The sequence below is a fragment of the Falco punctatus genome (assembly GCF_963210335.1).
Source record: "Falco punctatus genome assembly, chromosome: 10".
NCBI lineage: Eukaryota > Metazoa > Chordata > Aves > Falconiformes > Falconidae > Falco > Falco punctatus.
The window spans coordinates 31265547-31291655 of record NC_137590.1 but is presented as its reverse complement, the minus strand read 5'-3'; the positions used below and the strand labels follow the sequence as shown (position 1 = coordinate 31291655).

General features: G+C 36.6%; 1 protein-coding gene across 2 annotated transcripts in view; it reads right to left on the bottom strand.

The window, feature by feature from the left end:
- INSC (INSC spindle orientation adaptor protein) overlaps positions 1-26109 on the bottom strand; it is a 213932-nt gene that overhangs the window by 109982 nt on the left and 77841 nt on the right. For both annotated transcript variants that reach the window (XM_080404757.1, XM_080404756.1), the window contains exons 4-7: positions 8138-8483; positions 7586-7638; positions 6101-6224; positions 3553-3666 (exon numbers count right to left, since the gene is read on the bottom strand). In XM_080404757.1, coding sequence (XP_080260883.1) covers positions 3553-3666; positions 6101-6224; positions 7586-7638; positions 8138-8483 — 637 coding nt within the window. The remainder of the gene's footprint in view (positions 1-3552; positions 3667-6100; positions 6225-7585; positions 7639-8137; positions 8484-26109) is intronic.

The window sequence follows — 26109 nt, the reverse complement described above, 5'->3', positions numbered from 1 at the left end:
CTCTATGAAGCAGTATTTGAAAGAGAGGAGAACTTGCTTTACTGCCAGATGACCTACTTCTCTCCTGTATTGGACTAACAGGAAATCAATTTTGTGGAGACATCTGAGAAGCTGTTCAGAAGGGCTAGCAGTAGATAACAAAAATCACCTGAAATACAATCACAAAAAGTATGTGAAGGAGATCATGAGTATAAAATGCCCCACTGCGCATAGTGAGTTGAATGAATAAAGAGGGGAGAGAAAAGGCATCCAGCTCTAAGGTGTATTATTTTGCAGTTTCAGCCTGAAATCACTGAAGATGGTGAATTCTCATCAAGCCTTTCCTCATGATGGAGGACATTTATAATTGGCTTGAAAGATGATCTCCAAAGAAATCTTAACAAATACTTGCTAGAAAAGGAACTGACCTGCAAAGGAGGTAAGGCCAAAATGTATTAGAAGCATTAGAAGCTCCAAGATGTATTCTAGGAGCGAGTCATCTGCTGCACATCCATATGGGACTAAAGTAGTCAAGCATTCTCTAAAGAAGGGTGAGAGAAGCAGGTACGGCTATCTTCATTATCTTCAGTTTTGCCTCTCTCTCTTTTAGGAAATTATAGCAACCAGACCAATAGTTGGTATTAGACTCCAATTATGATCAGTGAAATTGATTTACTCACAAAAACTTCTTTTTCTTTATCACTCTGTGTCCCAGCACTTATTTATTGTAACTGTGGACCTTAGTTTTACTGATTCTTCTAGTTGTTATGAAGCCAAATCAATTTAGAACTAGTCTGCTTCAAGTAATACCAATTTTTGACAGCTGCTCAAGTCCACTCAAAATTTGTAATTTCTGGGGTTTAGTATCTCCTTATTCTCTCAGAACATGAAAGGTAGAGATTTAACAATGAAGACCAATTTATATAATTTTAGTATGAAAGATCATAGGATCAAAATCTCATAGATATAATGTAATAAAAAGGACTTTTGTGAATACATCCCTGGAATGCAACGCCAGGCAACGATACAGCAAGTTAGCCACATTGTTTGATGCTTAAGCATGTGTCATAAGACTTGACAGAGGAGTATTGTAGCAACATTTGGTTCCAAAGGTAGGAAACTGATCAGCAGACAGAAAACTGACTAAAACTTTTCCGTGGTAGTTGCAAAAACTGCTTTACTTGGTTCTTCCTTCCCTCATTTTCTGTTTTTTAAATTATCTAAACTGGTAGTTTCCATTATGCTGACACCTTGTAGATGAACACTATGTATTATGGTTTGACACTCACAGCTGAATGTTATTTCTTCTTTTAGTTCAGAATGCAAAGATTTTTATTACAATTATATAGGCTTTCTCCCTTCATTTCTTATCTTGCCCTCGTTACTACTAATTTGTTTTAGATACCTTAGACTTTACACTTCTGACAGCTAGTGAGAATGAATAGCTGGCTACCAGGGTGAGTCAGCAACATGACTCTTTCACATTAGATTACAAAGTTATGTGTTTAAAAAAAAAAAAAAACAAAAAACCAAACCACAGTCAAAAAATGCCTCCAGGTGGAATAAAATGATAGGTGACACTTCAGCACAGAGGGTTAGCACTTCACAGTCTTTCAATATTTTGGTAAAATATTGGCAGGGGAGTAGAGGGAGGGAGAGAGAAGACTGAAACCCTTACCAAAATGCAAAGTGAGAAACCAGGTCCTATAATATTGTAGCTTTACAATATTGTTATTGTTCTTTGTTTGCATGTCCATTATTTTGGTGTGCATTACAGATGTAATTTATAGCTTGAGACAGGAAAAAAGTTAACAACATTGCACAAGATCACACACTGTCATGGAGAGTAAGACTTCAAGGGTACATGAACAAATTTGTTGAGTTTTGCTTTCACTGTAAAGAAATACTTCACTTTTCTGGGTAGTTTTTACCAAAGATAAAATGACGGCTCTCAAGGGAGCTTCTACATCTGTAGTAGGTTTTGAGATCTTTGCAAAACTTGAATCCATTCTCACCCTCTTAATCAGTGGGCACAATTCCAGATTTTGTGTCCGTGTTCCCCCTGCCCCTGCCTCAAAATTACCCTGTGCTTTCACTGTCATAGCTAACTACTCAAACGACTGAATTCAAAGTTCTGGTCTGTTATGATTCCTCTGCCACCTTGGTCACTGATGCAGGCAACTGAAACAGTACAGAAGGTGAAGGATGATGGTGAGTCAGGGCAAATGTATTTCACAGTGCACAGAGGAAAGAGACAACGCAGGACAGGTGATTGCAACCACCACTGTAATTTGGCAACCAAACACCACTTAGGGTTCTTTGCATAAGGAGATGCATTTACTCACTTATAAACCTGTGACATGTCCAGGTTTTAGCAGTAAATTAATTCAGTGATTTATGGAAGGTCAGACTTTACTTCTGCTAAATTAAACTGTTATGGAATTCACACAATGATAAAAAGCACAAGACCAGTTTTCCTCCATTTGTTAGTTCTGCGCTTCCTCAATTCTCAACTTTTTAACATTGTTTTTGGATACCACTGAGTGGAGCTCAAATACCAATTTAGAAAAAAATAAAACTCTCAAGCTGTTGTCAGGACCCACTACATGTTTCTGAGTCTACCTTGTTTGCAGCCTTGAGAATAAAGCAGTACATTTTATGGTGCAAACATCCATGTAAAGTCAGATCAGAAGTAAAATGAATTAAATGCTGCTGTTTAACCTCATCTCTGAGCAGACCAAGGGATTGGCACACCACAAGCAGAAGCTTGGGAAAGTTTTCAGTTCTTTCATCTTTCTGTATCTGCTGTGGCTGTGATTATCCTGTCCTTGACCTCACACAATGCCCCCTGCCTTTCTCACTTTTTCAAGATCCAAGTGTCCTCAAAGGCGCAAGCTCTGCAGGAATTGCCAGCATAATTGAGTGTGGCAAAGTGGTTCATTTATACCAAAAATTAGTATCAAATACTCAGTAAACAAGAACACAAACTGCCAGAAGTAACTGTAATGATGTTCCTCTGTAAGAGGTGCAATGTATTTCTAAAATTACATCTTTAATAATATATCTAACCTTCTCTCTACATACAGCTGTAGAGGTTTGCTGTTTCTCTGCATAGTCAGCCATATGCATGGCCAACTGTAAAGTTTCTCTCCACTGACAGGGCTGGTATTTAAAAACTATTGTCAGGAGAGACACTAAAAAGATGTCCAAGATGCTGAAGGGCATGGTAATACCTCAGGTGGTACAAACACAACTGTAGTTGAATCAATGCCCAGAAGCTTGTCGGAGCTTACCATCCTACTGCAATTGTTTGCACAGGCATTGGGCTTTATTAAATCTATTTAAATTTAATAGGATAGTTGTGGTAATAAACTCTGCAGAGTAAGGCTTGCAAACACAGCAAAAATAGTTTCTCAGAGTAAATTTTGTTCTTCAACCTAGATCATTAGTCTCCTGAAATACAGAATTTCATCTTGCACTGTACATTTCAAAACTTGCAACCACTTCTGTGTTAAGTAAAATAATTCACTTGTATTTCTATTTTACTTTGGATTAATCCATATATACTCTTACCTTAGCTACGATACGGCACAGATGTGCACCTTCCTGGGTAAGGCTGAACAAACTACTAATCGCTGACTCAGTGATGTACATACTATCCGACAGTTCTATTTGTCTCAGCAGATTCTGTGTGACAACATAATAAACATAATTTACTTCCAATGAAAAATGTTAGTGTTATATTTAAAGATACAATTGAGTGGAAAGTCCATTTAATTCATATCATCTTGCTTCTCACCCAGAGAAAGGAAAAAGAAACACTGGCAGGAGTCAGACTGGTAGACAACAAAGTAAACACATGTATCATTGCTTTTGAATAAATGCCAAGAATAGTGATATTTTAAAATAAATACAAATGGAGTATGAGAACAGGTGTGTGTGAGAACATTCAATAAAGAACTCTTCAGCTATTTAGTAAATTATTATTGGGTTTGGCCTGGGATTGAACTAAAATTTTCGGAGGCAACTAATTGTCTTAGTGTAGAAACTGTATCACAAGGTGATACAAAATTTGCACCTTATTTATAAGGAATATTGCTATACCCTTTCTAACAGTACTTTCTAAGACTCTGGGTTAGTCGTTATTCTCAGTCTACACAGAAAATGTTGATGACCAATACAGGGAATTCTTGTAGAGGAATACAGTTTATTTCTCCAGTGCATGAAATAGGTTAAATATTTTTATCTTTGTAAACAGTTACTTTGCTTTTGCATGTGTGCCATTGCAGCTTCACAGAGAAACACAGCTGTAAGAAGAATATGAAGTTTATTTACTTTTACTCTTTCTGAAAGTACATACAATCATTAGAAGAAGAATTAATTGTATTTCTAGAAGGAAGAAGGTAAGCATTTTTATATTTAATCCAACTTCGAAAGAAGTCCAAGGAAACACCCACATTTTTCGTTCTTATTTTTACAAAATTCAATTCTCTTCCCTTTAAGAGGCTGTGTTCTCCCATCTTCAGCATTAGAAAAATGTTCCATGAAAGAAGTATCTTATTTCACATTTTTATATGAACCTATCCTGAATAAAATCCTGATACACTGATTAAGAAATTATACAATTTAAGCTGAGTTCTAGCTTCTCACACAGACACAGTGTGTTTCAGAGCAGCATACTACCCATAGACAGCGTGGCTGTACGGCAGAAGGGGGCATGCAGCCTGACTGAAGGGCTCAAAAAACTCTTCTTAGAAGTATTTTTATCAATGACCTCTAATCCAAGTCTTCAGCCATAAATACACACAAGATGATACAGAGTAATTAAATCTGCTCCTTTAAAAGGAAAATGAACTAGGATTTCATGTGTATCAGTAGGTGCCAAAGTACCCAAAGACAGAATATTAGCCATGAAGAACTGCTCTTCAGATTAAAAAGCAGAAGCATCAAAACAACCAAAAGCTATTCACTGAATTGGCAATGCGCAAAATTATTTACACACTTTAACCCGTATGTGGTATTTTATGTAGTTCTCAAACCCTAACCAAAATGCATTAGTAAGCAGCTTGTTAGTTTAACTGTAATTCTGCAAATGTATCCTGGAGATTCTCACCTCCTAGTAATAATCTTTACAAACTATAAGGGATGTTTCTGAAAGAGCCACCATTTTTTTTTTTTTTTTTTTTTTTTGCTATCTTACTGCATTCAAGGTATGTTAGAATTTAACCAACACCACACATTCATTTTGCTGTAGCACCATAGTAAATACTATTTAACTATTTCCTCTTCACTAAGCCTCTCATTTCCTCTTTTTCTGCAGGGACAATACAAAATTTCAGCATAACATCACCTTTAACATACAGACAAATTAACTGAGCATTATTACATTTGGGGGCTTTTATTTGAGGAAGGTTAGAAGCTGAAAAGGGATTTCCAAGGAGATCTCAAGAAAGAGGCCAGTGTAAGTCAGAATACATTGGTTAGAGTTGCAAGTTGCTACTATTTCAATAATGGTCTAACAGAAAAAAATGTAATGTGTCCATAGTCCCAGACTAATTGTTCAGCGTCCTTATCTACATTTAATCACCACAGGAAACTAGACACCATGCCTGCAGTGGTACAGCTCTGTTTCTGGAAAGTTACACATGTATAACTTGTACCCAACACTATTTTTATCGCTTACTTCCTGGAGTCTAAGACATGCACTGGTTAAAATGTGTGCTGTAATAATATACTTGCTATACTTACATTTTCTAAAAAGTTTAGCTTTTAATGAGACTCAAAACAGGACAGGCTTTTTTTCAAGGTTTCTAAAGAAATGCAGTGTCTGCATGAAAGGAAGAGAAAATGTGTCCACAGGTCTTTTTAATAAAGACATTTTCCAGAAATTAGATGCCTTGTAGTGAGCCACAAGATCATTTTGTTTGGTATTTGGGGTTATCGAAGAATTTGAGACTACAAACGCCTAAATCTCTTTGCAAGATATTTGAATTAGGGATAATAAGTTTGCTGAAAATTGAGAACTGTAATTCTAATTCTCCTCTTAATGGATGTTCTCCCTCAAGAATCAAAAATTTTTAAAGACTTCTTTTTTAAATTAAAACAACAACTATAAACTAACCTGTGCCTCATGTGTTAAAACCAGCTCTATCAACTGGCCAAAATACTGAGCAACGGTAGTGAGCGTTTCATTAATACAAGATTTCATGGACTTCAGTATTTGCTCATCTTCAGTTTGTATGCACCTGAAAAGAAAGAGAAAGGAAAGGGATGAAGGAAAAAAGATGCAAGTCAACTATCATTTCAGCATGCTGATTGTCACAGGTGAGCTCTGTGTTAATAATGGGGATATAATGGGAATTCAATTGTTCATGAGAACACTATCTTTGTGCCATTAGCATCATACCAGACTTCAATCAAAGCTTTGTCTACATATAGTAAGTATACCATTAAAGGACAACAGTGGACGTTAATGAATAATTTGGGGATAATAATTTACTTCACAGATTGCAGGCCAAATTTTGTTGCAGATGTTCTGTGTTTATACCAGTGTAACTGCTATTTTCCATTTATCCTAATAGTTACAGTCACTCTAGGATGCCTGCATTTCAACTGTAAATGTGTATATCCATCCATCATTCATGACCAAAGAAGCGCTTTCAAAAAATTTTTATTTCTTTACCTTCTTTGCCATGCTTTTATGATAGCAGGATAAGGGCCCAAAATGGATGTGCATCCAGATGAGTAAAGTCCATATACATTTCTAACAGCATACTCAAAAGAAAAATTTGGCCTCCTATGCAGAAAGATTACATTCAGCAGTTTTACAGAGTTAGTATAACTATCCTGGAACCAGCTTAGATAAAAATGGAAAACTTTATACGAGTCATATGAAATAACCAACACTTCCTCATAGAAATGCATTCATTTGAATTGCCAAAACGTACTCCATCCAGGCAGGCCAATATAACAGAAGATACAGCTCGGTTCATCGGTGTCTCCACCTACACAGTAGGTCCCCTTTTCAGATTTACGTGTCGTTCAGCCACATTCAGCAACTTTTTTTCAAACAGACAAGGAGGAAGAGGACTGATTTGGGGCAGACACTATGAGATCACAGCTCTCATTAAATTGCTGTGTTTCATAGTAGACTATAAAGTTTGAGCTGTGTGGGTCTGACAAAAAGCAATACTGCTCAAGAAATGTTCTTTCCTGATAATTAGATGGTGTCTTTGTCCCTGATGATGCCCTGAGCAGAATGACTTGCACAGTGTTTAAAGTAAATCAAAAAAAGATTGATTGAAGTGTGCTGAAGGAAACGGGGTAACATGTTAGGCAGAGGAAATATCATAAGAAGAATTTTGAAGATATTATTATTTCCCAGTCTCAGCATCCTGGAATGCAAGGAGCTGAGTAAACCTACAACTGCAATTTAAAGGAATGTGTATTTATTCAGTTTGATTTAATAATACATGGATATATGCATACAAGAACATGCAGTACAACAGTCTCACAACATAGGTTTTCATTCTACAATGCAGGATTTCAAATAATACAACTTAATACAATAGCAAAATTAATATTTCAACTAGAAAAATTAAATTACCTTTCTGTGAATGCTGTAAATTCTGAACACTTGTCTATTAAAAGTTTTTCAAACTGTAGAGAAAGAAGAAGTGGTTTTAAAGCAATATCCATACACACAATTCCTTTTTAAAAATAAATAGTGTTTGTTGACGATAAGTAGATGAAAACCATCCAGAAACATCGTATTTCATATGGACACCCTTTTTCTACTTTTCAGAGTAGAAAAAGTAGAGGTAAAAATGAAGTTAATAAAAAAGTAGTGTTTTCTACATCAGAAATGCAAACAAACTCACAAATGGGATATCTAATTACTTTAGTCCAGTAGTCCTCAAAACCAAAATCTTTTTCAATATAATTTATCGGTATTATTAAAATTCAGAATCAGGCCCATGATAAAGTAGGATACAAAATGAGTCAAGAATATTTCTGTCACTGAAAAGGGATTAGAAAGTCTTAAACAAGGAATAGTATTTGTATGTAAGGATTTCTTACAGACTGTTTAAAGTAAGTTTTGATCATTACAGTAAAAAAATTAAACAAGACAAACATAACATCAGGTAAGGCCTCCTACCTGGTGCATCTCTTCTGAAGGATTCCTGGTGAACGTATTGTATTCATTTACCATTGAACGCACATGGCAGTTGACTCTTACTGTCATGCTGTGGACTTTCTGCCATCTGTTCTTCTCCAGCTTTTGAGCAATCCTGGTCAACTCTGTGCTTATGATCCAAGCTCTTTTTAACAGCAGCTGCAAGTTATCACATCTGCTGTATTGTGAGGAAAGGATAAGTTCATTTTGTTCATCTTTTTCAATGCTGATTGGCTTGGACTGGAGAATACACATACATTCACAGTCTGTCATCAACTTCAAATCTTCCATCCATCGCTGAACAGAGTCCACCTGAATTAAGTGCATGCTAGAAGGCAGAGAAAGGAAAGGAATGAGATAAAGCAAAACAACCTTAGAATAAACACCAGCAATATCACACAGTTGCATCCACCTATCAGGTCACACTTGACTGACAAAAGGCAACTAACCAAACAATTTTCTTGTAGTAACACAGCAATATGCTTTGCTTTCTATTCCAAACAGATTTTGGTTTTCTAATTACCTTTATACCACATAGCCTGCTATAAAGTTATTTGTGAACAAACAGCAGAGATTTGAGATAAGTAAATAGTACATGCACTGCTTAGGGATATGGTTATTGGGGGATTTGGCAGTCATGGGTTAAGGGTTGCACTCGATGATCTCAAAGGTCTTTTGCAACCAAAATGATTCTATGATTTTATAAATACATTTAAAAACCATTATAGATCTACTAACGATATTCAAGATAAGTATATCTATAAATTTCAGGGACAGTTACATAGAGCTAAGGGAAAAAGACAAGTTACAGTTAAAAAGAAAGCTGTAATGTATTTTCAGATTACTTACATTTTCCTTATCTTCATGCAAAAGCTTAAAAGATTCTCAGTGGTAGTTGCTGAAATTAACCATGGTTGCAACAGTAAAGGACTGACCGACCTTACCAATATTGCCCCCCACTAGGCCCATTACATCCCCTTCTCAGGGCAACTTCATTCACTGGTAATAAAGCAAAGCAGGAGGCCAAGAGTTCAAAGAATTACTGCAAGTTTCCACAGCATGGGAGATTTTAATTTTTACATGTCTAAAACAGTTTCCACAGAATTTACAAATACAAGCATGAGCAATGAATGTAATATTTGCATACAAAATACACTTCCAAAAGTGTACTCAGCAAGAATTTCAGATTTCTGATCTACAACAAATAAAGTAATTTTTTCCTGACAGTTTTCATCAGCTGAAGACTCAGTCTTCATTTTTGGCAAGTCTTCTAAATATGAAATACTTCAACATTTTAGTATCTCTTCCTCTAGTGAAAGATGGATTCATACTAAAGGATTCCAAAGAAATGAAGACAAAAGGTAAAGAAGAAAACAAATTCAGTGAAAGCGAGAGAGGTTGGGCTTTTTTTTCCCAAACTTCTATTGGCATCCTACAGCTAGTCTGACAGTATAGTGGATTGTTGTCTACCTTCTAGATACATGCTGCAGTTTTATATGATATTATACCAGAAAGGACAAGAAGAAAGTTTGTATTATAGCCCCCATTCTTTTAATCCAGCCTGATTTATTGCAACTCAGTATCACAGCAGTAATGCTCTGTGCTGTTTATATAAAACCTTACTGTTAGAACAAAAATTGCAATTATATTAGCCAAGCTAAGAATGACCAGGTGGAAGGTCTTTTTAATTCTTGCACTTCCATTTATACACTGAGCACCACCTGAACTCAAGAAATCTCCTTCCAGACCACTGAAGTAATATTCCACAAATTACCAAAATTTATTAACACACATAAGAAAAGTAGCCTCACCTCGACTATAATTTCATATAAATCAACAGCAAACAAGATACAAGAGGTCAGTTGCATTGATTCAATCCCCCTTTTCACTATATATGATGAAACTGCTTTTAATTTTAAACTTTAAAGGCTACTGCTATTTAAGGTCTTTATTTCACTCAGCTTTGAATATTGTGTAATTGCATTTCATGATCGATTGTAGTTTGCTTTCTTCTTGCTATGTGTAGTCTCCTTATTGCCTTTTTGGATCTGAAGCAAGGTTTCCTAATAAACAAAAATAACAACTGTAGAAGTTTGAGATCATGATTTATAACAATTTGCATAGTTTGCATGCAGTACAAGATAAACTCATTTGACACAGAGTAATGTATTTTTCATTTCTAAAGTGCACTATGATAATTGATTAAATCTCTGTTTAGTAAATACAAAAACTCCTGCATTATTAATTCAAATGGAAAAACCCTAGACTAGAAAGTTAGTCAGAAAACACAAAAAAAATCATTCACATTTTCTTTAATCCCAAAAGCCAGCCTTCACTCTGAGAAGAAAGTATGATAGAGTTGTAAAAAAAAAAAAAAAAAAAAAAAAAAAAAAGTACAGATGTTAAAAAACTCTCCTTGTTTGCCTCTGTTCCTTCTAATTGTCAGAAGTACAGCTGTAGAATCTAGGATGTTTTGTCATGAAACTTAGTATTCCTTAAATTACAACAAGACAAAAATAACAACATTAACCCCTTTTCAGACAGAAGGAAAATTCCCCTGCTCACTATATCAGTTTTTCTGACACATCTGACACATTGTTCTTTAGAATACACATAAATCATGATCACTCAAGTGAAATACATAAATGATTTCTCTTTGTCCACATCCCCCTGTATTTAGAGAAGATCTTCCCAAGCATCAGGAGATTAATTTGTAGACAATTTTTTTATATATTAAAATAAGGAAAGCACAAAGTGTGATCATGATAATTAGCTATTATGAATCATATTCCAGACAGCATTTACCCAACTCCAAAAAACAAGTTGAAAATTTCCATTTTGTCTCCCCATTACTGACAAAAAACTATGCCTACAAAATAAAGAGCACCTTAATGGGTCAGACCAAAAAAAACAAACAAACAAAAAAAAAATCTGTCTAGCCCATTATCCTGCTCCAACAAGGCCATTAGGAGATGCATAAGGAAATATTTTAAAAGGCAGAGCCAGACAAGCAACTCCACCTTCCCATCTTCTGGCAATTAGTGGCTTAAGAATTTCCTAAGCCAGAAGTTGTGTCTGAACAGGATGTTTTCACAATTCATGAAACAAAATTAGCCATTAATCCCTTTTTGAACTCAGTTAAACTTTTGGCCTTTCTAACATACAGTGACAATGCCTCTACACTGTTTGATTATTTTTTGTGTGAAAAAGCATTTCTTAGTGTTTGTTTTAAACTTGCTACCTGGAAATATTAACACAAACTCTTTAATTTGTATATATGAAGACATACTGAAACAATAGTTCCACATTCACCACCTTCATGTAATTCATTACTTTATTTGCTCTAACCTCTCTTCTCTCTGTTTTCTCATTTCCAAGCTACAGAAACTCAGTCTGTCTAGTTTGTCACCATATGGAAGTGATTCCACTCCTCTGATTACCCACTTACTCTCCCCACCTTTTAAAAGAGCCTTTTACTGTTTTCCTATGTCCTAAGAAGTGATGGCAAGAATAAGCACACAATATCCAAGATTCAGGTAAATGACGGATTTATACACTTGAATTACATTTTTTGCACTGTTCCTATTTTCTAAGAATTTCCAAAAATTAATTTATCTTTTACTTTAGTGTTTTGCAGACAGCTGTTTCATTTTCACTTTTAGAAAATTATTTATTTTGATTTCAGAATTTTTTCAATGAGTGATAATGCATAATTCAGAGTTTGCTATTCTATATGTATGACAAAAGAGACTGTTCTTCAGTTCCATTCCCCTCCTCACATGCACTACTTTATGTTCTTTAACACATAATTTCTTCTGGCATTTTACATTTCGGTGATTCAGTACTGAGAGATGTTTTTTGTTTGCACTTTATTTTAAATTAACCCGAGCAGTTTTGCATCAGCAAGAAGTGCTGCTGTCCTGCTATTATAACTATTTTTCAGGTCAATAAATACATTAAGCAAGATTGGTTCGAGCATAAGGAACCTTATTGGTGTGATTTCCCCAGTTCTGTTTAGCTGAGCAACAGTAGATGGGTAACTGGCATAGAAGCTGAAGTATATAGATAGTAGTTCCCCATCAGTTTGAATTTCTGAATTTAGTATGTCATGGCATATTGACAAAAAAGCAATTTATCTAGACTCTACACTATAAAAGCAGCATTTCATGTAATAATAGTAGTAAAAATAATTCAGTGCAAAATAAAAATTCAAGTGAAAGTCTCCAGCATTTCCTCAAAGTGATTCTATTTTAATTGAGGTTGTAAAATATTTGATGAAGTTTTCAAGAGCACTCAACTGAACTTGAGTAACTACTAGCAATTTGAATACTCTGAATTCTAGTGTGCTTGCCAAAAAAAAAGAAAAACAGAGTCTTTAAGAAATTGTCTTATTTTGAAAAAATCATTTGATGTCATCAGCTGACACCAACTTAGAGCAACAGCACGTTAAAGTATATTGCTTCAAAAGATACTCAGACCTTGTTTCATACAGACATTTCTGCAGTATGTAACACATAGCAGGCAAATTTCACCCTGGAGAAAGGCTCAAAATAAATAAACCTATTTAAATTTTCTAAAGAGAGGCATATTATAGTCAGAGTTCTGTTACTAGCATTTCCCTTCTATTTTGCTATTTTCTGTCATCTATTAAGTAGTTTGTTAACTAGTGAATCACAAGATCTTTAGGATAGACAAGATGGATTGACATCTAAAGGGTTGCTATATCTCACATTGGTGCTACATGAATACAGAAGTGAAGAATTAATAACTAGATCATTTGTTTAAAACTTCCAGCTTGGAGCTCCCTACTACAACTTTACTGGCAGCACATACGCTTCTTTTTAAATTGCAAATGTTATAATGAAAAAGAGTTATATCTCCATTTTAGCACTGAGTTTCACTAAGTGCAGGTTTCATGTTTTATAACATTGTGTTGAAGTCTGAGCTGATCAATTCATGTGAATAATTTCAGTGGTTATATTTATAAAGTGTAAAGACTTCTGCTAGTCAAATTATGTTTCCAAGGCTTCTTAGCCTTTTTATCCATTTTCACCTATTATGACAGATTTATTACTAATCCTAATGATAGCATTTAATGTAACTTCCAGATAAGCCTATGGTAAAAATCAATGCCAATTCTTACAACTGCACCCAAATTTATTATTCTAATTAGTGGTAGGTAATTAATTGGCAACAAACAACTTCTTGAATGGATTTAGCACCCTCTTTGAATATAAATCATCTCTAATTTTTTTCTAATTCATCTTTTCAAGATTATTTATAGGTACCCAATATACTCAGGGCCAGTTTCTACATCAATACAATGGACAGTAAAACTCAACTCTCAATAAAATGATTTAGTGAAGAGCCATAGAGACAGCTCTTATTTATCCTCAAGTTGCTTTACATAATATTAATTGCATGAAAGAGCCTTGTAGATGTATGATACCGTATTTGCACTGAGTTTAGAAAAATTTTTAGCTTAGAAGATGCAGAATAGCTTTAAGGTAGCTGAGAATCAGACTCATGATTTTCAAGTGAGCACACTTCCATTGTAGATCATTCCTAAGGTAATACAGGTCTATGAATATCTGGTATTTGTAACTGATGTGGCAAGCTAAAAACTTAGCCAGATTATTTGCTCTGTGTTCTCTTTTCCCCTTGATTTTAAGTCCTTCTTTTCCAGTAGAATCATCGAATCATTTAGGTTGGAAAAGTCCTTTGAGATCATGAAGTCCAACTGTTAACCCAGGACTGCCAAGTCCATCACTAAACCATGTCCCTAAGCACTGCATCTATGCATTTTTTAAACACCTCCAGGGATGGAGATTCCACCACCTCTCTGGGCAGCCTGTTCCAATGCTTGACCGCCTTTCCAGCACACAAGTTTTTCCTAATATCCAATCTAAACCTCCCCTGGCACAACTTGAGGACATTCCCGCTTGTCCTGCTACTTGCTCTCTGGGAGAAAAGACCTGTCCCCACCTGACTACAACCTCCTTTCAGGTAGTTATAGAGAGCAATAAGAGGAGGAGACTCAGGGGGATCTTCAGATTGAACTGCCCCAGTTCCCTCAGCCGCTCCTTGTAAGACTTCACCAGCTTCATCACCCTTCTCTGGACATGCTCCAGCACCTCTACGTCCCTCCTGAAGTGAGAGGCCCAAAACTGAACACAGGATTTCAGGTGCATCCCCACCCCTGCTGAGTACAGGGGGACAATCACTTCCCTTGTCCTGCTGGCCACACTGTTTCTGATACAAGCCAGGGTGCTGTTGGCCTTCTTGGCCACCTGTGAACACTGCTGCCTTGTGTTCAGCCAGCCATCAATCCCCACACCCAGGTCCTTTCCCACCAAGCAGCTTTCCAGCCATGCTTTCCCAAGCCTGTAGCATTGCCTCTGCAAGCCAACTTCACTAGGACAAAAGGTTAGTTTAGTATGAATCATTTAAATCTTTAGGAAACACTGCTAAAAGTACGTTAGTCCCTAGCTTTCACAAAAGTTAACAGCTTAGTTTAAAATGGTATTTTAATTTCCCTCAGTGGTTACCCAGTCATTACAGTTACTGAAGTCTAACAATTTCCCCAAATGAAGTCAGTAACATATAATGCAAATTACAGCCCTGAAATATTTCTCAAAACAAAACAACTTAAGGACAGGTACGCTGTAGTCAGCCAGATATCCTGAAGTGTACTGTGGAACACAGAACTCTGTTAGCCAACACCAATCACCCCTTCTATTTTCTAATGTTTCCATAGTAAAAACTTAACTGTTTTGTCGACTAGGGATACCTCACTAGTGCTACTTTTCTGATAGATGATACCTATGAGTCTTCTTCACCTGACCTGAAACCAACAATGGTCTCTCTTTGCCATTTACTGAAACTTCAGTACCGTCAAATTCAGTCTGGCATCTGCACTCTGGGATAATGGAGTTACTCAAACAACCAGCCTCCTCAAAAGTAGTGCTACTCTAGAGAAAATATGTTAAAAACAAACAGCTTGTGCCTTGTTAAACACCCATCGAGCTTATGCAGGGAGGTCAAATGAAGACCAGCCTGTGAAACTTGGAACTAAACATTGCGGTCAAGCTACTGCATTTTGGAAATCTTATGCATTCACCAATATAGAAATGTCTATAAGGAAAGTAAAAAACTATAAACACTTGTAATATATAGGGTATGATGTGTAAATTAACTACAGCTTCATTGCACCTATTTAAAAGGCCACATAAATCATTTAGTGTTAAGTGCTGCACCAATGTTCTTCTCAGATCTTTATGTTTTTCTGAGAAATCCTCACTATAAGCTGTCCCTCTAAAAACGTCTGGAAATATTATACCATCCCAGAATTACTGGCAGACTACAGAACATAAGAAAGACACAATATAAAAATGACAGACCAGTTTGGCTTGCTGATTAGCCTAGGTAAAATCTAGGATAAACTTATCATATATTAATTTTCTTTACAAAATTAGAGTTTAAGTAGGGCCAGGTCCTTTCCAGCCTCTGTCAACTGAAGGGATAGTCAGAAGGCAAAATGACTAGTTCAAACCAATTTTGTGGATTTTTACTTTGCCCCTGGTACATTAAATTGCTAAAACAGTAGCTGTCTCAAGAAGCACATAAAGCCATTGAATTCACAGAAAGTAAAGGCAGCAGTAACAAAGAATATAATTTGCTGACAGAAAGAAGAAAATGCTAAATGTACCCTGCTATCAACAAGTTAATGACAGTATAAGGCTGCTGACTGGCATGCATACAGGCAAAGATGAACAAACAGTATGTTAATATTAATCACAATGATCACCAAAATACCTCTGTTGAATTTATATTTGTATAGTATTTATTAATTCATATTTGCAACAAATACTATTGCATTAGTAGTGTCATTATAAACTAGTAAACCAACTAAAAATTCCAAAACCAATTAGCTTGGTTAACCCTGTGATATTGGTATATTCAGACTTAAACTGTTACAGACTCAGATCAGACTTGATGGACTTTGATCCAGCTCGAGGAAACCACCAGACAGAAGCAGGCAATTTTAGCTACTTTACAATTCAGACAATGTGGTAGATGGGGAAAAAAAATGCTCTCCCCACTGGCCCTGCTTGAGAGTCCATTCATGTTGAAGTGGGAGTGGGGGGCAGCCAATATAAACCTACTGCTCCTACATTGCTTCACCCAAATGTGGTGGCATGAGTTACTGACATGCTTATATTTTTTTAATCTCCATTTGACCACTGGAAAACCTAGTAATGAAGGTGAACATCAAATTCTGCAAGTGGAACTGATGGAGCACTTGTTGCCTTTTTGTGTGTTTTTTTTTTAATATTCGTCTTTTTTTAACTCTGTCCATGTGTAAGAGTCTGTTACTGAAGGTCAGAGATAACCCATTTGCAACAATGTTGATCATCATATCTAAACAACTCTGCTTCCCTCTGCAAGTTCATTTCAGCAGTCATATGCAATCCATCAGCTACACCGGCCTAGATGTTCTCTGGCCTCAGATTTCTCACTTAGCCAAACCTGCCAAACCATAAGGCAGTTTAGTGCTCTGCACTAAAAAAAATTATAAGACCATCCAATGAATTATCTCCTCTATAAGCCTCTGTTCATTTTTAATTATATTTACAGAATATCAATGTGAGATAAGACAGAAGAGCTATAAATGAAGTAAAAATAAAAAATAAAAATAAAAAAATCCACCGACCAAGCTTTGTGAAAGATATTTGTTCATTTGTTCTGCAGTGAGTAAGGAGATTCCCTTCATTCCTCAGGCAAATTGCTCTTTGATAGCTGGATGAAGTAGCCATTCCCTCCCCTGAAATGAGAAGCTGTTCTCCAATGCACAGACAAAAGCAGTGCTGAGGAGGCAAGATCCCATCACTCTTGTTCTCTTTCCAAATGACAGTCTTCATCTTGCAAAACCATGAAGCAGTTACAGTTTTTCTTAAAAATTAGTTACCAGAGCTGAGAGGTCTTAGCTTTGTGCACAATGATGGAATCCATGACTTTGTACTGTATTTAGTCCAATGTAAGCAGAACAGCATAGCCTGACGGATCATCACAAGGGCAGATCTACTCAGCACATTTTTACAGCTTTCCAGGACTTTTAAGTCTGACTTGATGACTGTAAGTACATTGATAATCTTGAAAGGATGTTGTCATCAGCATGGATTTAAATTGCTAATTATTGGGTACACACAAAGTTCTCACTCCCATAAACAGCTGGGCATGTTTCCTGCCTTATATGACCAAAAAGTCAACAGGGCCATCAGCAGGAAAGAATGTGCTCATGATATTAACCAGAGTTCATCCCAGTTCACCGCTTCCTGATGCTCAGGCTACACTCGTAATTGCAGAGGACAATATTCCTCATAGATTTATAAGAACAATATGCTGTAAGACGGAAGTCCTTGTAAGCACCTAGCAGGGAGGGAGAAATAGAAATGGAAGAGAGAAGGAGAAAAACAACATTGGAAATAATTTGGGGCCATAGACCATCGAATTGCTCAGACACAATCACAAGCAAGGACTAATTTGGAGACTAACATGAGAGTCCATGAAAATAGTGCCAGTGCCTCATTGAACATTTTTTTTTCCTCCAAATCTGCCTTAATTTGCAGTTTAATAACAAACAGTACAGCTCTCTGTGCCTTTTTCAAAGGAGTTATGACATGCATTATGAGCAGCACCATTAGCCTTTCACCTTTTACTATTTACTCATTTAGGGTCCTAACCCTACTGATTTAAGTAAAGCCTGGATTACTTAATGAAGGAAGCAACAAGCATTTTACAGAGTCATGAGATCAGTATCACTCAGGAGACTACAGAAATTTGGGGACCCTCAGTCACATCTATTGCACAGCAGCTCTAGCTAAAACTGTCAAAAAACGAGTAAGAAAAGGGTAGCCTGGTGCTGGCTTTTCCAACTTTCACATTGGAACATTAGCCTTTCAACAGACAAGTTAAAAAGATGAAAACTAGCAACACAGTGTCACAAACACTGGAATGAATTGGCAAAAATACCTTAAGTAGTCTTATTCAAATAAGAAAGCAGTTTCTCATCCAACAAATCCAATGTTTATGTACATATAAACTTCTGTGTAAGTCAGAGGACTGAAAATTGAAACTTATGTTATCAAATCCACTCTTCTGATACCAGAAGCAACCAGATCTTGCTCTTCAATTGCTTAAAAATAAACACTAAAGATAATTTATTGTGGGTTCAAAAGTGTTCTATTAAGTGGTTATGATAGAATTGCACTGCTCCAGTTGTTAGAAATTTCTTATTTCTAATCTACATTTCTTAAAAGCCTGTTCATTCCCATTTGGTTTCATCTTTCCTTTTAAATAAGAATTTAACTTCCAGTGCATTTCTAGAAAGCAGAAACATGCCCTCAGCTTCTGTTTGCCCAGACTTAAACAGAATTCTTTAGGTTCATTTTATGAAACTCTGTTACTTTTCACTCCTCCTGCCCTAAACAGCCTGGTAGATCTGTTGATGCTGTGAAATCCGTTTTTTACTGAAAGACTTGACAATATGCTTGACAGCAAATGAAGTCTCACAGTAAATTGCGCAGTGACATTAGTACACCCTTACCTCCACCGGAAATATGTCGCTTCATACAGTGTAGAACCAATCTTTCTGCCTTCATCGCCACATCTTACTGGCAAATGCATAGTCATCTTGTTATCAACTAGTATACATAGGTCCTTCTCCTAATTTTTTCCCCCATCAAATGAGCTACAAATTGTTGCAGACTTTCTTGTTCTCAGGCCCTAAATGCACAACCTTAAGATTTCAATTACTCCTCCCTTTCCTACAATACTTCTAACTCTGCTTTCAAAAATAACCCTTGCCATTACCACTTCCTAATTTACCCTTTGACTAATAGCTACTGTTTTCTAGTAATAAACTAGTATATCACTAGTAATTACTAGTAAATTACTATGTGTAATTTACTATGTGTATAATCTTCACCGAATTACTTTTGTTAAATGGGAAATATAGGGAAATCAAATTTGCCTTATCAGAGAACGATAGAAGATTATTCAGTACAATGCATCTTTGGTTCATGTTTTGGCATCCCATTTCCTGCTTAATCCCAAACATTTAGTTACTCTTTACTACAATTTCTTCCTTTTCCTTTCCAGTTATCTCTTATTCAACCCTCTGTCACTCCTTAGGTACAAGCACTATGTTTCACTACTTTCCACTTGCAGTCACTACAAAATTTTGCTAGCAAGTTCAGCAGCCTAGAGTCATTTTCCTGCCTTTTGTGGATCAAGTAGTGTTTTTCTTCACCCTCAGATATTTTTCTTTATCTTTCCATGCACCTGACAGAGTCAAAACTAGACGGTTAGCGTTCCTGTCTGGGCAGAAAATAGTGTCTTTGTTCAATCAGGGTATTACGACAGTGTTTAATACCTAATACTTACTGATTGCATAAAGTAAGCATTTCTTACCACCTTCTCTTTTCATCTGCACGGTTATTGAATTCAGATAGCATTCATATATATTAAATTGCTTTCCTCAAAAGTCCGACTGGAAAAAGTATAACTGGCAGTATATACTAGATTGGAGTCCTAGATAGTCAAATCGCCTCTTAAAAGGCTATTTAATAAACACAGACCTGCTGTGTTAGTTTGCCCAGATGGACCCTTCCTTGTACTTCAGATTAGGATACAATAACACCAATTACTCTTTGTGTGTGTATGGATGTGCATGCATATACCTATGACATTTCCCTTCCCTACACACTACATCCCTCCCAAACCACACATTGCATCTAAGGCTCTGATCTAATTGGAATAGACATTGTTTCACTCCTGCCTTTTGAATGCAATTCAAAATTCTGATTTCTCTTCCCTTTCCCTCCTTCTGCTGATACTACTATTTTATTCTGTTTATGTATCTACTACTCAGTTGCCAGAGAGAGATCCCTGAGCCAAGCAGAAGCACGAGACATTTGCAGTCTATTTGCTGTACACACCCAGACTTGTATTTTCTGAATTACTTAGAGCTTGTGTGGTCCTCCAGCCATAATAAATTTACTCAGAGCAGCAGAGTGATCTAGTGGATAGACTCCTTGAGTAGAAATTTAAAAAGTTGGGCTCCATTCTTTGCTTTCCTACTAATATTCTGACAAGTTTTGCCACCTCCTGCTAGACTGCCTCTCTCCTCTACTTGGTCTATGAAGTGACACTTTCTTGCTTTTGCACTGACTGTTGTGCACAGCGTTCTGATCTTGATTGGAGTCGCCAGATGCTACTGTAACACATGTAGCAGAAAAAGGCAAAAAAATCTAAGTTTATCAAAGTAGTCCTGAGAGTTCTGAAGGCCAAATAACCAAAGGAGAAAGGAAATTAGCAGTTATCTTTACTACCGTAAAGTCACTTTTGAATGAGGGACAACAGCTGAAGTGTAAAGAATGCCTGAGCTATAACAGGCTCATCAAAATATAAAATCCAAAGCAAATGGATTCCAAGACCTGAAAAAAAGACAAGAGTTCAGAAGGGTTCTTCAAAATGCTGAATGAGGGGTGGAAACAACCACAGCCTGGTTTCCTGGTAAAAGTAAAGATGAGTGGATTGGAAGTCCCACAGATTGCTCATTCCTTGGAAATAATTAACTAGCAAGAACTTCTCACCTTACTACTGTTCACAGTAATTCTGATCATCTCAGATGTAAAAGAGGAACAAGTGAGAGCGCAAATCTTGCTGACAAGAGCCCAATTTTACAGGTATCAGTCTCCATCTTCAGAAAAGAGCATGTGAAAAGACTTACATACCATGGAGGACAGAACCAGGTGGCTTTTACAGGGACTGAGATAATATTACAAATGATTACAAGACAAGACAACAGAAGAAAGATCTCTTCTTTTCCCCCTTCTTAGTGCGTAGGCTGAAACAGCATACCTATTTATTCCTCTTCATTTAGAGAGAGCAAAGTCTGGGTCACTGTCAGTGAATCTCTGGCACAAATGAGTTCTCCATGATTCATAAGGTTATATACAGGCTCTACGTTTTGCAGTGCATTACAAACAGGACAATGTTTTCCAGAAGAAAAGAATCATTCTGGTATCACTGCACAAAAATAAGTCAATTATCTCTTCTTAATTATTTATTTAGAATTAATAAAATCTTGCTGGCCATGAAAGGAACCTGAGAAACAGCTAACAGGAGTGAAAATTTAGTGACACCATTTTTTTTTGCAATTATACATCCCAGATTCAATGAATTAGCCTCTGGCACCAAGTATAAACAAACAGGTATTTTATGCGAGTACAGTGTTTTGCATTAAAAACCAATTAAGGGATAAGTGGTACAGGTTTTCATCCTGCTATAATGCTCTATGATACCTCACATTAGAGCAAGCAAACTGGTTGTGAAAATGTATCAGAAATGGAAATAAGGAAACATTCCATAATATTAAATCTGTTATCACACCAGGCTTAGCTAAATAAATTTGCTTCATATAAATTACTGTGGGATAACAGAACTTCCTCACAAATGGGAAATACATGTCTGATACACAAAAAATAGCTGTCTTATTCACTGAATGGTCTCTTTTCCTTTCCCTTTGTCGGTCTCTATTATAAGAGTAAAGCCTCCAGAGGAAGGAAGAAAGCTCTCTGTGTATTTGTCAAGTATCTGATTAACAATCCTTTTCTGCTGCCATCATGTAACCAGAAAATAAGATAACTGACTTCACTGTATAGACATGAAAACACAAGTAGATCCAGTTTTCTATGTGATTTCTATGTTCCACTGTTTTCTGGAGTGCAAGAATAAAATCAATTTAGCTTTATTAAAGGATTTTCATCACTTCATAAAATTTTCAAAGCACATGCTCAATGGTTTCTCAAAGTCCATCAGTTGTCATGCAGAATGTACTTTTCTGTAGCTGCCACTGTTACAAAAATTCAGGCGGGAATCTTGGTGGTAACTTGGCACACTGACTGCCTTTGCTGTGCAATTCAGATTCTACCTCTCACCTGACGTGTTTCTAAACAGACTCAAACAATGCCATGAAACCCAGATCCTAAATCTGAAACAATTGAAACAGGATCAAAACTGTGCATTTTGGGCCATCTCTAACTTGAAGGGAAATGGAGTTTCTCTCTCCAGTGTCCCCCTCCCCAAAAGTTGCATTTAACTAAATCCATTATTAGACTGGAGATTATCCCTAACAAGGAAAACAGTTGAATCTTCCTCCTGAAATCAGGAGACAAGAACCAATTAGGTAATTTCCATTTTCTGAAAAATATAGCATTTCTCTTCAATATATTCCAGAAAAGAATAATTTAAATAGATGTGCTTTTCAAAAACCACTGACAGGTACTCCTGTTCTCCATTACCAATAAAAGAGATATAAATCACTGCACCCACACCCCCAAACCAAACAAGAAAGTGCCCCTGCTTTCCTGCTTCTCACCACTGCAAAAGCCAAAGACAACCCATTTCCAGTGGACAGGAGAAAAGAAACACCAACAAAGTTATTTAAGGCTGGTCAGAAAGCAAGCATTAGAAACAGCGTGAAGGTGGCACAACTAAAACAGTAACAGTTCACCACAATTTCCCACCTTTAAATTACATTCAATTGGCTATGTAGAAGTATATTTAAAAAAAATCAATACTAAATGCTGTAAACTTACTCCTACAATTGAATCAGTGAAAACAACATTATACATCTTCTGTCTACATTTTGCCAGATATGAACTGACAATAAAGGTTGTGTGCTTATGTCTTTGCTTTTCTCTTCCCTCCCCACCTTTCCCACCACCTCAACCCTCCAGACATCTGACTTGGATTCAGAAGTTTTGAAGACTTGAAATACTCCAGATTGCACTATTCAGGCCAAAGTGTGATAGTGCAGCTTTGGAGAGCAATACTGGTAGAAGTCTCATTGGTCCTACTGAGATTGGAGAGGGATGGGACAGTATCCTCTTCCTGTATTCAGGATGTATCACCTCTGTTTCAGGGCACCCTTGATTATTAAATATACAGTTGGAATTTCCATCAAGCATAACCTTACTGGAACTAGTCTTTCCTGTATTTCACAGCTGCCTGGAAAGATGGCTGGTGATAACCAGAGTGAAATTATGACAGGGCATATGCTAATCAAGTCATTATCTTACCTGTATCAATATCATATGTATATGCTCACTTGTGAAAACACACATGGTTTAAATGAAATGCCATGATGCCTCATAGGGGGAAAAAAAAGTAATTACTAGATCCAGGAGACTACAAACCAAGTATCAAATTAGATTAGCAGTGGCTGGCCATTTTCTGAGTGATTGTTTTGTTTCCCCCTTCCCTGCCTTTCTTTTTTGTCAGATCAGTTTTAATGTACCAGACTTAACTTGCAGTCACAATGAGAAGTGCACATATATGCAACCCATGCTAGTCAAAAACCCAGCATCCATGGGTTAATAACAGGCCAAATATCTCCTGACTTAGACCATGAAGTAGTTTCTTTAACACATCTTAACTCCATATCCCATCTGCTAGCCATTTGCTATTCTAACATTAAGTCTCATGCAGTAAATTCTGCTGGGAACATTTGCCTATCAATGCATATAAACATATATATTCAGAAAAATATTAGGACTTTTATACTGAACTTAGGCTCAAGCCATCACTTCAAGGGATATTTTTAAGAAACAGAAGTTGACAGAGAGAAAGACCTTCCTCTGCTGGTTTCAAATACTTCAGTGGAATAGACAAGAAACATTATCTTTATGCAGAGGTAAAACAGGTATCTTTGAAATCTCAAATATTCAAACAGAAGACCATTTCTCAGCCAATTGTAGTCAAAATTCCTGTTAATCTGTTGCACAGCTTCAGAGTTGAGAAAACCAAATGTGAAGACTTGATAAACAGTCCTACAACACCTCCTTATTTCCCTTCATTGTATTTGCAGACCTAAGCTGTTGTGAAATGATCATCTTACGCTTGTATACAAGGTTCATTCAACTTTCTACCTTCATATTTCTTGAGGACACTGCAGAAAGTAAGTTCTTAATGGAATTCTTTAGGCCATGCTAAATAATCTCTGGGTCACACTACTATTAGCTGGGATACCCTTTGATTGCCTCATCACTCAGTGCACTACTTGTCTATCCCTTGCGCAGGTGTGTAATAGTGACAGCATTCTGAGCACCACAGCTTCACAGGCACCCAGGAAAAAAAGTTGGGAGAATAGTGTTATGGCAAGTATCAGTAGTACTTTACTGTCCATTAGAAAAAAGTTTGACTATTTCTGACATAAAAGAACCTCTGAAATCCTAACATGTCTTCTCTTGTGTAACTGTAGTAAATTAGCTAATCTGTACCACATTTATCTGCTTGAAGTAGAAAAACTTGTCCTAACAAGCTGCAGGGATGTATACAGACCTCTGATGATAATGGGCTGTTTCCACTGTTAAAGCTCTTTGAGGTATAAAACATAACTAGGCTCACTTCTAGTTATAGATTACTTAATGACCGCATTTGGGAAGCAGCACTGCTGTACTCCAGCACAAGAATGATTTGGGGCTATATATAGGTTCAAATAAAGCTAAGGTTAACATACCTGCAGAAAGCATGTATGATTCTTGTGTTATATTTGTGAAATATTATGCGTGTTCCATCTTACCAGTTTTCTTTCCCGATTTATTTAATGCCTAGGTGATTATATTTGCCAAAGACATTTCTTCAAAGTATGAAGCAGGTAATAAATGTAGAGGCATATGGGAAGTGTTAAAGGTGGCTTCACCTGTTCTTCATACGGGCTTCCAAGTAAGCAGACTTTTACAACAACATGGGCGTGTGTCCACATACAAACACATATTGATGGAGGGCATAGATGAAATGCTTAGTAGAGTGACGTGACACCAAGCATAAACAAAGCTAATACACATGGAGGGACAACCTCCCTGCATGGTTTTCTTTGTAACCTTTGTAAGCAATTCTGAGAAAATCTCAGCTCAAGTGTCATTGTCAAAAGCATCATGTATCGAAAATGGAAAGAGCAGTGACACAAAAGCATTCCTTGAGACACACTGGGGGGACCACAGGAAAAATAGTTCTATGTAAAAAATAAATTATAACCCTCAAAGAGAATAGATCACTCAAAAAATGCCCACAAAAGAGAGAAGTAGAGAGGACAGACTAAGAATGGAACAAAGTTTTTGAAATGTACGGAGCCACTGCATTTTTCCAAATGCAGTTTACAGCTTCTTTCTGGAGACACAAGATCCTGCACAGATTTGCTAGAAAAATAAACTGAAATTAAGTTTTCTATGCTATTGCACTATGAATAGTGTACTGAATGTATATCATACATATCCTGACATTGTATCAAATTAAAAAGCAGATAGCCAAATGCTGTACTAAATTTTAATTGAAAAAAAAAAAAAAAAAAACAAACCACAACTTCAGAACTCTCCAAAGACCTTCCCTGTTTCTCTCACAAGCACATACATGTACACACCAAAAATTAAATTGTAAGCAGAGAGCAATATCATTTTTAGATGCTGGAAAGTTCACAGAGATAACAGGAGAAATGGCTTGAACTCTTGTCTCCCATTATAAAGAGAGTAATTAAGCTTTATTACTCCAGTTTCCCACCTCCTGAGGACATGGGGCCTGATTCATCCTACTTGGCACTAGCAAAAGCTGAGAGTGGGTGCAGCTGCAGTATAGCTCTGACCCTACTGCAGACAAAGCAACTGTCAGTCTGCTTTAGCTTTCACCTCTGCTACCATAGTCATTATAGCACACACAAAGCACTGGTGATGCTGTGTGCCTGCAAACTTCCTCCATGCGTGATATTCTGGCACATCTAAGCTTACGTGCTATACTGCATTGGGATCATTTGAAGAGGTGTGTAAATTGATATTGAGGTCTCAATTTAAATAGTAAAAAATGCTCAATTTGAGCTTTTACTGAGGGCTCTGCAT